This window comes from Pristiophorus japonicus, chromosome 1 (assembly GCF_044704955.1).
Source record: "Pristiophorus japonicus isolate sPriJap1 chromosome 1, sPriJap1.hap1, whole genome shotgun sequence".
In the NCBI taxonomy this organism is placed as follows: Eukaryota; Metazoa; Chordata; class Chondrichthyes; family Pristiophoridae; genus Pristiophorus; species Pristiophorus japonicus.
Genome location: NC_091977.1, coordinates 531,301,412 through 531,314,921, shown reverse-complemented (window position 1 = coordinate 531,314,921; position 13,510 = coordinate 531,301,412). Strand labels below are relative to the sequence as shown.

The 13,510-nt window shown below is 45.8% G+C and overlaps 1 protein-coding gene across 9 annotated transcripts in view; it reads left to right on the top strand.

Moving 5' to 3' along the window:
- The window catches only part of LOC139277917 (intermembrane lipid transfer protein VPS13B-like), a 1,209,249-nt gene that overhangs the window by 168,492 nt on the left and 1,027,247 nt on the right, over positions 1-13,510 (top strand). For all 9 annotated transcript variants that reach the window (XM_070896555.1, XM_070896554.1, XM_070896561.1 and 6 more), the window contains exon 8: positions 4,546-4,826. In XM_070896555.1, the coding sequence (XP_070752656.1) occupies positions 4,546-4,826 (281 nt within the window). The remainder of the gene's footprint in view (positions 1-4,545; positions 4,827-13,510) is intronic.

Here is a 13,510-nt window from a genome sequence, read left to right as displayed (position 1 = left end):
GTGAGCAGGACTTGGTGCGAGTTCGGACACGGGCGGCAGAGTTTTGGATGAGCTCAAGTTTATGGAGAGTAGAATGTTGGAGTCAGGCCAGGAGTGTGTTGGAATCGTCAAGTCTAGAGGAAACCGGCATTGATGAGGTTTTCAGCAGCAGATAAGCTGAGGCAAGGGCAGAGATGGGCGATGTTATTGAGGTGGAAATCTCAAGTGGATAGGACATTCTCCACAGCTGTACATTTTGAGCATGTGCAGTAGTTTGCATTTTCTCCCAGCATAAGATATGTGCATCAATGGGAATTGAAGGATGGAAGATGTGCATCCATATCCTGTGAGTGTTTGAGAGTTTCTCTGCTTGATACAAAAGACTTTGAAAGAAACTGGAGATTGAATTCTCAGCTTTTATTTCAGGCAAATGATGACTTTTATTGAACAAAACTGTTTTCTATTATAAGCTGCTCAGACTGCATGTGTGATTTTTCACACTTTGTGGTTGTGCTTTCTTTGTTGACAACCAAGAGATTGTTACCAAGAATGGATTTCTTTTTCAGTCAATCATCTCTTTGTTTTGATTTACATTTTGTTAAAACAATCTCTCTTGGATTATGGAATTTTCTTCAATATAAAACCATGGAAACTGCATTGATGATTAAGTCTTAAGCCTTTTATAAAGTAATTTTTCTTTGCTTGTGGAAATTTATGTTCATTCAAGACTGTATAAATTGGCAGATTCATTTGTAATGCACTAAAGGATATACTTTAATCTTATGCAGTCCTAGCACACACCAGGAACACGCAAAGGGGAACTCTAGACCCTGGTTTTCCATCCATAGAATCACAGAAATCTACAGCACAGAAGGAGGCCATTTGACCCATCGTGTCCATGCTGGCTGACGAGCTATCCAGCCTAATCTCTCTTTCCAGATCTTGGTCCGTAACCTTGTAAGTTACGGCAATTCAAGTGCATATCCAAGTACTTTTTAAATGTGGTGAGGGTTTCTGCCGCTACCACCCTTTCAGGCAGTGAGTTCCAGACCCATCCCCTATGATTTGAAGAAGTAGAAGCTTTACCCATGAATCATTAAAGGCCAAGAAAGAATGTGAAGACAGAAAAGTTGATGATGGGAGAAGTGGTGATGGGGAAGGGCACAAATAGGACTGCAGAGGATTTAGGGGGAAGAGGCCACTTGGCGGTAATGCAGTAGGAGGGTGGTGCCATTCTCTTGAGGGTGCAACACCTCCATGGAGTGACTTGAACCTGCCAAGCTCGAATCCCGTAATAACACCGTGCTCCCCAAAGCTCCAAAACCCAGCTGCCCAGTCGTGCTGGATCCCAGGACCTGCTTGCACAGACTTCCACCTTCGTTCCTCCGTTCACTGCGACTAATCCGACAGCTGGGCAGCGTTCTTACAGTCCCGTCTCTTGACATTCCGCTTCTATCTGCCATCCAGTTACTGCTTTCCTCTAGATGCTTTGAAGGAAAATAAGAAAGCATATAAGAAATGGCAATTTGACGCATTAAGCTCACTTGTCCCACAGAATGTGTGCAATCTACTCCTTTGTGGGTTAAATCCAACTCATGAAGGCTGCACTTGCACTGACGATCATTGGCTCGAAGTTGCTTTGCTTCATTCAGACACTAAAGTTGCAATGTAATTGAAGGAACATCTGGTGCAACTGACCGCTCAGACCATCCTCGCTCCCTTTCCATGCCCATTGGAAAGCGAAGAGACTCTTCAGTATCCCATTGAATGATTGCTGTCTGTCAGTCAAACAGCCTGTTTCCCCATCACCAATATTTTTATGAATAATGAATGAAAGAAATTTAAAAAAACTAAACATAAAACACAATGCCCGATAGTTTTTCTCCCAGGTTGCTTGCAGCAGTGTCCAGGAGATTAATCTTTAATTCCTGAAGAATCTCGGACAGTCCTGGAGGGTTGACAACCCGAACATGATTTGGCTGTGTCCCTGGTCCTCCACCAGCATGTCCCCACCGCACAGCACTGCCCTCCAATCATCAAGATTGACGGCGCAGCCCTCGACAACGTGGATCATTTCCCTTTTATCAGGGAGCCTCTTATCAACAAAGGCAGACATTGATGCGGAGATTCAACATTGCCTCCAGTGTGCCAGTGCAGCCTTCGGCTGTCTGAAGAAAAGAGTGTTTGAAGACCAGGCCCTCAAATCTACCACCAAGCTCATGGTCTACAGGGTTGTAGTAATACCCGCCCTCCTGTATGGATCTGAGGCATGGACGATGTATGGAAGGCACCTCAAGTCGCTGGAGATTTATCACCAACGATGTCTCAGCAAGATCCTGCAAATCCCCTGGGAGGACAGGCGCACCAACATCAGTGTCCTCGTCCAGGCTAACATCCCCAGTATTGAAGCACTGACCACACTCGATCAGCTTCACTGGGCAGGCCACATAGTTCGCATGCCAGACACGAGACTCCCTAAGCAAATGCTTTATGCGGAGCCCCTTCATGGTAAACGAGCCAAAGGTGGGCAGCAGAAGCGTTAGAAGGACACGCTCAAAACCTCCCTGGTAAAGTGCGACAACGCCACTGACAGCTGGGAGACCCTGGCCGCAGACCGCCCGAGGTGGAGAAAGTGCATCCGGGAGGGCGGTCAAGTCTCAACGCAAGGGGCATGAAGAGGTCAAGCGCAGGCAGCGGAAGGAGCGCGCGGCAAATCAGCCCCCCACCCCTTCCCTCGACGAATATCTGTCCCACCTGTAACAGGGTCTGTGGCTCTCGTATTGGACTGTTCAGCACCAAAGAACTCACTTTGGGAGTGGAAGCAAATCTTCCTCGATTCCGAGGGACTGCCTATGATGATAATGAATGGCAGCTTCTCCTGGCACTCCTCAAAATAGCAGCCTCTGTCACAAATAGATGAAACTGAGTCGTGTAAATGGATTTGCTTTAAATTTGTTACATGGGATTATTGATTTTGGAATGTTGCTGAGAGATGTCAAGCAACTGCAGATTTGTTAATTCTACCAATCGTCCTGCAATGTCGAGTTAATGAAACAATGTTCCTTAGGGCTGCTATTTTTCAACCTGCAGCTGAATGGGAGAAGGTCAGGCTGATATTAATAGATTTTATTGGATAAACAGTCACGTGATCTTTAATATTTAACAGTCCAAATAACTCCTGTGCATGAGCTATAGTTACTGTGTTGAGGTTTAGTCTACTCAAAGGAAAACAACTTTCTGCATCCTTTTAGTAAGTGTAATTGACACTGAGATACACGCTTCACTATGTTTACACAAAACAGAACTGTGCTATGATATTTTGGTCATGTCAGAGGCTGAGCGTTCAGGTTCCACTCTAGGGACCTGAGTACACAAATGTAGGCTGACACTCCAGTGCAGTACTGAGGGAGCGATGCACTGTCGGAGGTGCCGTCTTTCAGATGAGATGTTAAACCGAGGCGCCATCTGCTCTCTTGGGTGGATCCCACGGCGCAACTCGAAGAAGAGCAGGGGAGTGATCCCCGGTGTCCCAGCCAATATTTATTCCTCAATCAACATTAGTAAAACAGATGATCTGATCAGTTATCATGTTGGTGTTTGTGGGAATTTGCTGTGCGCAAATTGACTGCTGCATTACAACACTGACTACATTTCAAAACATACTTCATTGGCTGTAAAGTGCTTTGGGTCATCCGGTGGTTGTGAAAAGCACTACATAAATGCAAGTCTTTGTTTTTTATGTGCTTTATGACATGCAGAGGTTTTGTGGCAGGAAGCGGGTAGGAAGAAGATAACATGCTCTGACCACTAAAAATTCCCCCTATTGGCTAAAAATGTAGCAGTAAAACCAGAAAATCCTGGAAATACTCAGGTCACGCACATCTGTGGAGAATCAGAGTTGACGTTTCAGGTCGATGACCGTTCGCCAGGCTTCAAGAGATGTAACAGGTTTTGTGCAATTACAGAGGCAGGGAAAGGAGAGAGGGGAGGAAAGAACAAAAAGGAAGGTCTGTGATAAGGTGGAAGGCAGGGGAGATTAAATGACACAAGGGATGATGGTGTGAGTTAAAGGAGATGGTAATGGGACAAGTGAACGAACAAAAGATGGGTTGAAAGGAGGTGTAAATGGGATTATCATTATCATCAGGAACAGCTACCGTCTTGGGGCAAAAAATGGGGGCAAAGATTGTGATCTGAAATTGTTGAACTCAATGTTGCGTCCAGAAGGCTGCAAGTGCCTAATTGAAAGTTGAGGTGCTGTTCATCGAGCTTACGTTGAGCTTCATTGGAACAGTGCAGGAGGCAGAGGTTAGAGTAGGAGTGGTCTGGAGAATTAAAATGACAGGTGACCGTAAGCTCAGGGTCACGCTTGCGGACTAAACTGAGGTGCTTTGCAAAGCAGTCACCTACTGCAATAATGTGGCCGTGGCCGGCTTTGCTATGCCCAGGATTGATCGAGATTGGTAGCTGACGCAAGCCGCTAGTTGGGAGGTTTCACTTTTGATGGGGAGATGGGGTATAATCTAGCTGAAGTGTTTTGTTACAGCATTAAATTTGTGTTTGCAGGTTGTGAATCTGAAGTAGGGATACAAGGACAACATGCAATGCAGTACCAGAATGTGGATGGCCAACAGCAGCTGCTGCAGCAGGATGACGATGATGACCAAGGATGGGTATCTTGGGCGTGGTCCCTCGTTCCTGCACTAGTCAGTTATCCTGAAGAGGGAGATGAGAGCTACGAAGTTGATGAAAATGGCGTCAAAATAAATCGTCTGAGATCAATGCCTCCCAAGGATCCAGTGGTTTCTGTGGGATTCTACTGCACCAAAGCAACTGTCACTTTTAAGGTTTGTAAGAAGTAGAACTAGAGCTGACGACTATTTTACTTAGTTGTTCTTGGATAGTTTTGTACGCCAACAAAGATAGGTGTGTTTGTTTTGGTCAGCATTGATGAGGGACTACAAATATGTTGCACAGGCAGCATGATGCTGCAGCATTTTGAACGCTACGTACCTCTAGCTCTGGTCTTCTGTGCAACTCCCTCACCGCCCCCACTTGCTTTGCCCCACCATTGGCGGCCAGAACTTTATCCAGGTCCTAAGCTCTGGAATTCCTTTTCAAAACCTCTCCACTTCTCTCACTCCTGCCTCTACCTGTCCTAATATCTCCTTCTTTGGGTTGGTATCCTGTGAAGCGCCTTGGGAAGTTAAACTACGTAAATGCGCTATATACATACCAGTTATTATTAGAATCATAGAATAGTACAGCACAGAAGGAAGCCATTCAGCCCATCTAATTTGTGCTGGCTCTGTCAAGTAATTCAGTTAGTCCAACTCTTTCCCCATATCATTGCAATTTTTTCTCTTTCAAATATTTATCCAATTCCCTTTTGAAGCTACTATTGAATCTGCATCCACCACCCTAGCAGGCAGTGCATTCCAAATCCTAACCACTCATTGCATAAACAAGTTTTTCTTCATGTCGCCTTTGGTTCTTTTGCAAATCACAGTAAACCTGTGCTCTCCCGTTAATGATCCTTCAGCCATTTGAAACAGTTTCTCTTTATTTACTCTATCTAAATAGTTCACTCAACATCCAGGGGTATTCAATATTTAGGAAGGATAGACAGAATGGAAAAGGAGGTGGGGTGGCATTGCTGGTTAAAGAGGAAATTAATGCAATAGTAAGGAAGGACTAGCTTGGATGATGTGGAATCGGTATGGGTGGAGCTACGGAATACCAAAGGGCAGAAAACGCTAGTGGGAGTTGTGTACAGACCACCAAACAGTAGTAGTGAGGTTGGGGACAGACAGCATCAAACAAGACATTAGAGATGTGTGCAATAATGGTACAGCAGTTATCATGAGCAACTTTAATCTACATATTGATTAGGCTAACCAAACTGGTAGCAATGCGGTGGAGGAGGATTTCCTGGTGTGTATTAGGGATGGTTTTCTCGACCAATATGTCGAGGAACCAACTAGAGGGCTGGCCATCCTAGACTGGGTGATGTGGAATGAGAAAGGACTAATTAGCAATCTTGTTGTGCGAGGCCCCTTGGGGAAGAGTGACCATATATGGTAGAATTCTTTATCAAGATGGAGAGTGACACAGTTAATTCAGAGACTAGGGTCCAGAACTAAAGGAAAGATAACTTCGATGGTATAAGACGTGAATTGGCTAGAATAGACTGGCAAATGATACTCAAAGGGTTAATGGTGGATAGGCAATGGCAAACATTTAAAGATCACATGGATGAACTTCAACAATTGTACATCCCTGTCTGGAGTAAAAATAAAGCGGGGAAGGTGGCTCAACCGTGGCTAACAAGGGAAATTAAGGATAGTGTTAAATCCAAGGAAGAGGCATATAAATTGGCCAGAAAAAGCAGCAAACCTGAGGACTGGGAGAAATTTGTAATACAGCAGAGGAGAACAAAGGGTTTAATTAGGAGGGGGAAAGTAGAGTATGATAGGAAGCTTGCTGGGAACATAAAAACTAACTGCTAAAGCTTCTATAGATATGTGAAGAGAAAAAGATTAGTGAAGACAAACGTAGGTCCCTTGCAGTCAGATTCAGGTGAACTTATAATGGGGAACAAAGAAATGGCGGACCAGTTAAACAAATACTTTGGTTCTGTCTTCATGAAGGAAGACACACATCACCTTCCTGAAATACTAGGGGACCAAGGGTCTAGTGAGAAGGAGGAACTGAAGGAAATCCTTATTAGGTGGGAAATTGTGTCAGGGAAATTGATGGGATTGAAGGCCGATAAATCTCGGGGGTCTGATAGTCTGCATCCAAGAGTACTTAAGGAAGTAGCCCTAGAAATCGTGGATTCATTGGTGATCATTTTCCAACCGTCTATCGACTCTGGATCGGTTCCTATGGACTGGAGGGTAGCTAATGTAACACCACTTTTTAAGAAAGGAGAGAGAAAATGGGTAATTATAGACTGGTTAGCCTTCCATCAGTAGTGGGGAAAATGTTGGAATCAATTATTAAATATGAAATAGTAGCACATTTGGAAAGCAGTGACAGGAATGGTCCAAGTCAACATGAATTTATGAAAGGGAAATCCTGCTTGACAAATCTTCTAGAATTTTTTGAGGATGTAACTGGTAGAGTGGACAAGGGAGAACCAGTGGATGTAGTGTATTTGGACTTTCAAAAGGCCTTTGACAAGGTCCCACACAAGAGATTGGTGTGCAAAATTAAAGCACATGGTATTGGGGGTAATATACTGACGTGGATAGAGAACTGGTTGGCAGACAGGAAGCAGAGAGTCGGGATAAACGGGTCCTTTTCAAAATGGCAGGCAGTGACCAGTGGAGTGCCGCAGGGCTCAGTGCTGGGACCCCAGCTCTTTAGAATATACATCAATGATTTGGATGAAGGAACTGAGTGTAATATCTCCAAGTTTGCAGATGACACTAAACTGGGTGGCGGTGTGAGCTGTGAGGGGGACGCTAAGAGGCTGCAGGGTGACTTGGACAGGTTAGGTGAATGGGCAAATGCATGGCAGATGCAGTATAATGTGGATAATTGTGACGTTATCCACTTTGGGGGCAAAAACGCGAAGACAGAATATTATCTGAATGGTGGCAGATTAAGAAAAGGGGAGGTGCAATGAGACCTGGGTGTCATGGTTCATCAGTCATTGAAGGTTGGCGTACAGGTTCAGCAGGCGGTAAAGAAGGCAAATGGTATGATGGCCTTCGTAGCTTGGGGATTTGAGTGCAGGAGCAGGGAGTCTTACTGCAGTTGTACAGGGCATTGGTGAGGCCTCACCTGGAATATTGTGTTCAATTTTGGTCTCCTAATGTGAGGAAGGACGTTCTTGCTATTGAAGGAGTGCAGCGAAGGTTCACCAGACTGATTCCTGGGATGGCCGGACTGACACATGAGGAGACACTGGATTAACTGGGCCTTTATATATTGGAGTTTAGAAGGATGAGAGGGGATCTCATAGAAACATACAAGATTCTGACGGGACGGGACAGGTTAGAGGTGGGTAGATTGTTCCCGATGTTGGAGAAGTCCAGAACCAGGGGACACAGTCTTAGGATAAGGGGTAGACCATTTAGGACTGAGATGAAGAGAAACTTCTTCACTGAGTTGTTAACCTGTTGAATTCTCTGCCGCAGAGAGTTGTTGATGCCAGTTCATTGGATATATTCAAGAGGGAGTTAGATGTGGCCCTTACGGCTAAAGGGATCAAGGTGTATGGAGAGAAAGCACGAAAGGGCTACTGAGGGAATGATCAGCCATGATCTTATTAAATGGTGGTGCAGGCTCGAAGGGCCGAATGGCCTACTCCTGCATCCATTTTCTGTTTCTATGTTTTTTTTTTCGGGATCTGACCTTGGAGCGCAGACATACAAAGATAAACTATTTTAGCCACACTCCTGTTCTGAAGACATTGGGGCCATTGCCCTCTTTTTTAAAAGAGCCGTTACCGGGGCGATAAGGAGCTACCGCTCAGTCGGAGCGGAGGGGCTGACATTTTGGAAATTGTCACCCTCCCATTTTGTGGCGGTAGGATACCGCCCTGCTCGTGTTTCTGCCCTTTGGCCACATGCCGACTCCTTAATGACTGATGGTGACCCCTTTCTGCACCGTGGGATTGGAGTGGCCGCCGGTCAGTGCCACCGACAGCTTTCCCTGGCTGGGCGGTATGTCTGCCCTGAAAGGGGAGGGCACAGTACCGAAGCTGGTATTTTATTTTAAGTGTTGGCCGACTCCGAAGTCGGCCCGACAATGACGGCTATGTATTTGGCTGGGCCACCAACAGGCAGGCAGCCCGTCATCCCCTCTTGGGTATGGGACCGCTGGCCCAGCTGAAACCCTCCCCGTTGGCTCAGTGGGCAGTACTAAAGTCTCTGCAGAGCTCGCAGCGGCCCTCCCATATAACTGAAAGGGAGGGACGTTGTGACGCGTCGCGCTGACGTCGTAATTGACACCACCCGACTTCCGTCCCACCACTGCCCGAAACCCCGCCCCACCAGAAGAAACATTGAAAAGAGTGCAAAATCGCTCGACACATTGCCCCAACGATTGGGGCGGTAAATCATCAAAGAAAACAGTGAGTGTGCCCCGTTTTGGTCGGAGGGCAATTTTGGCCCCAATGTCTCCTGTTGAGGTGCAGTTGCATGGGAGTTAGCTACCCTTGTATTTTGCAGAAGTGGTTAGTGTCTCAGCGAAGATAGTTAGTATTTGACTTTGCTGACATCACTGCTAAAGCCGAACTTTTTCTCATCTGATATCTGCAGGCACACTTTCTGGAGGTGGGGTCGGTGGGGGAGGGGGTGGGGGGGACAGCTACTGGATAGTGGTCAGAAGCAGAAAGCCTGGATGATTCCCCCTCCCCACACCCTCCTCTCGAGCCGAAGGGTATTTAAGCCATTTGTTATGCGTCTGCTGCTCAGCACAGGTTCAGAGTTGAACCTGTGAACTTCTGGCCTGAATGGCCCATTTGCACTTCTACCAACTGATGGTTTTTCTTCATGGTAAACAGTGAAAACAAGAACACTTGAAAATTATCAAAAAGTAAAATACTGCGGATGCTGGAACTCTGAAATAAAAACAGAAAACGCTGGAAATACTCAGCAGGTCAGGCTGCATCTGTGAAGAGAGAAACAGAGTTAATGTTTCAGGTCCTTTCGTCAGAACTGGAAAAAGTTAAAGATGTAAGAAGTTTTAAGCCAGTGCAGAGGCACGGAAAGGGGGAGGAGAGCAAAGAACAAAAGGGAAGGTCTGTGATTGGGTCGAAGGCAGGAGAGATTAAATGTCAAAAGGGATGATAGCACAAGGCGAAAGGAGATGGTTAGCGACCAGAATTATCAACTTCAGTTTGATCCATATTCAAGATGAGTTGTGGCCAAAGAACTGATCCTTTTATCGTTTTTGGGAAAAAAAGGACCACAATTGCAGTCCAAAAAAATCATGCTGTGCAATTTTTAGTCAATTATCCTGGGTAGTTTTTTTGCTGTATTTGTAGATTCTGAAGTGATTAATGTTCGGCCTCAGGTGAGCTATTTGTCTGCGATTAGTGTGCAGTAATGCAGCAAATATTTCATGTTTTACATATGGTAGTGATAAATAAAAGTACTATTTTCATAATGTATTCCACCTGTAATGCTGAACCTTATACATACTTAATTTCTCTGCATTGTGTACATTCATATGTGCGAGCGCATGCACATCATCTATAGTGAATTTATGTTAATAAATGATCTCCATATTACAAAAAGGGTATAGAGACACAGGATATAAAGGTGCAAAAATGATGGTGCCAGAACTGACAGGTTACGACTATCAAGAAAGATTGAACAGGCTGGGGCTCTTTTCTCGAGAACAGAGAAGGCGGAATGGTGACCTAATAGAGATCTTTAAAATTATGAAATGGTTTGATAGAGTAGATACAGAGATGTTGGGCTAGAATTTCCCTAACCTGTTTTCTCGGCACCCTCACCTGAGGTGCGCCACTTTTGTCTGCCTCCAAGCGTGCCGAAAAGAGACCTCCGTATTCTGGCCGCTCCCCAACCTCTCCTCGGTCGTGGCGCATTGTGGCCCAATGGATTGGGGGCGGAGTCAAGTCCCGGCGCTGAAAACAATGCCGGGATCTCTGCACATGTACGTGCGAGTCTGCGTACATGTGCAGTAGCTCCTGGCAGGCCGTTTCTGCAAATGCGTGCTGCAGGCTGTGTGGGAGGGGCCCGATGCACGCCGTCCCTAGCCCTGGCCGAATGGGCTCCCTCATCGGCGGCCCGCTGCGTTCCCAAAGGTAGGACTTCTATTTTTTTTATTATTTACGGATTGATTTTGGTGCTTTAGGGGCAGGGTTCCTTCTATTTTATTTGTTAATTAATTGCTTATTACTTTTTGTGCTTTGTTTGGTGCTTGTTGGTGCTTTAAATGTGGTTACTTGCGCCGATTCATTTGCTGTAAGTAAGGTCTTTCTGTGCGGACAAAAATGGGCACATACACTGCCCTAAGTTAGTTTAATACAACTATTTTCTGCCAAATTGGCATAAATGTAGTAAGTGGCTGGGAACGCCCCCTTTTGGGGAAAAAAAAACCTGACTTAACAAAAAATCTGACTAGCTCACTAACACTGGCACAAATTAAATGGCCATATTTGCAACTGAAAAGATACACCAGAAAAATCAAGTTACACCAAAAAAAAACGGGGCAACTCATGGGGAAATTTGGGGCAAGTTGTTTCTACTTGCAGAGGAGTCCAAAATTAAAATATAAGATGGTCACCAATAGGAAATTCAGGAGACACTTTATCCAGAGATGGTGAGAATGTGAAACTCACTACCACACGTTATGTAGTTGAGGGGAAGATCATTGATGCATTTAAGGGAAAGCTAGATAGGTCCATGAGGGAGAAAGGAATAGAAGGTAGCACTGAAAGGGTTAGATGAAGAGTAGTGAGAGGAGGCTTGTGTGGAGAATAAACAAGGGACTGGACCATGGGAATGGCCTGTAAATTCAATGTAATGAACTAAAAATCCAGCAGTTCACCGAAGATGAGCGAGCAAAATCAATCTAAACAATTCCGGAAATAAACATCACAATGTTGCCAAGGAGGGGGTGGTGTAAGTACTCCAGAGCTAATGGATCATGAACTGAAGCCATTGCTGGAGTTCCTCAGGCTATGATTGGATAGGTTACAATGGAACCAAATGAAGACGGTCCCGGAGGAGGATGGTGTGGTCGACTGCATCAGCTGCATGCAGCAGCCCAATTTTGCATAGTGTGCTCAAACTGACATTAGGCCTTCTACTTGCAGATGCAAAAGGCATATAATGCCTGTTTTAGGTGTAGGCTGTGAATGTCTCTTTTTCTGCCTTCACCAATACAGTGAGTGGTGCACATCCGGTGTGTAATGTGCATGCGGCCAGCCACCCATTGGAAGCTTGGGCACTTCCACAAACGGCAATGTGATAATGACCAGATAATCATTTTTTTTTTGTTACGTTGATTGAGGGATTAACACCCGCGCTGCCTCCGCAAGATCCTGCAAATCCACTGGGTAGATAGACGCACCAACATCAGTGTTCTCAATCAGGCCAACATCCCCAGCATTGAAACACTGACCACACTCGACCAGCTTCGTTGGGCGGACCACATCGTCCGCATGCCTGACACAGGACTCCCAAAGCAAGCGCTCTACTCATATCTCCGACACGGCAAGCGAGCTCCAGGTGGGCAGAGGAAACGTTTCAAGAACACCCTCAAAGCCTCCTTGATAAAGTGCAACATGCCCACCGGCACCTGGGAATCCCTGGCCTAAGTGGAAGAAGAGCATCCAGAGGGCGCTGAGCATTTCGAGTCTTGTTGCCGAGAGCATGCAGAAAACAAGCGCAGATAGCGGAAGGAGCGTGCGGCAAACCAGACTCCCCACCCACCCTTTCCTTCAACGACTGTCTGAACCACCTGTGGCAGAGACGGTAATTCCCGTATTGGATTGTTCAGTCACCTGAGAACTCACTTTGAGTGGAAGTAAGTTTTCCTCAATTTCGATGGACTGCCTATGATGATGATAACATTTACCAGGACATCAGGGATAACTCCTCTGCTCTTCTTCGAAATAGTGCCGTGGGATCTTTTACGTCCACCTGAGAGAGCAGACGGGGCAGATGGTTTAATAGCTATTGGTAAAATAAAATGCATCAATTCCTCTGGCCACTGCACTGGAGTGTCAACTGAAATTAATGTGCCTTGACTGGGAGTTGAACCCACAACCTTCTGACTCCGAGGCGAGAGTGCTACCCACTGAGCCACAGCTGACACTTCCAGAGGAATTGAATTACTAGGCCTTTTGCATGTACCCTCAAGAGCGCATCTCCAATCTTTTCAAAGGCCTCGCACTTTAATTTACAGACAGCAATTGAATGTACAGAATAAGAGATGTCATCTAATCTCCCCCTGATTGAGCTAAGTACAGAACCCTCCTTGGGAACAAGAAAAACAATAATAATATGCTACACTCAATGCATGCGTGGTTTTTCCTATTTAAAAGCCGGTGAGCCGGCTGCGTGGGAGCTGCAGAGCAGTGGCGCCGCTGAAAGGGAACATTGGCTACACTATCATTAGTGGTCTTTCTTCAAGTTTCCTGGTCAACTTTCTGATTCTGACTGGGCCTGGGCTTGAAATCAGTGTTCCCTGTAAGCTATGTGGCCGTGTAGTGCTCCAGGGAACCCACACAGCCGGCTGTTCAATACAAAAATGCGCAAATGCAGTAATTTGAATAGCCCAGGTCAAACAAATTTAGTGGGAACATTGTTTGAGATCAGTCGAATTTCACCTTGCTACGGCAGTCTTCTTTGCCAGCCCTAGCCAGCTGGCAGACCGGCCACGTGTCGCTTTGTCTTTTTCTGGCGTTGTTTCCAGCTCGAGAGTTGTCCTTCTGACTCGTTTGCCGTTCAGTGATTCGCCAGTCTGCCTATAAGTTAAACCCCGCCATCTATCCTCTGCCCTTTGGGGTACGGCAAAAAGGAAAAGATCCCCCTGCTCCACT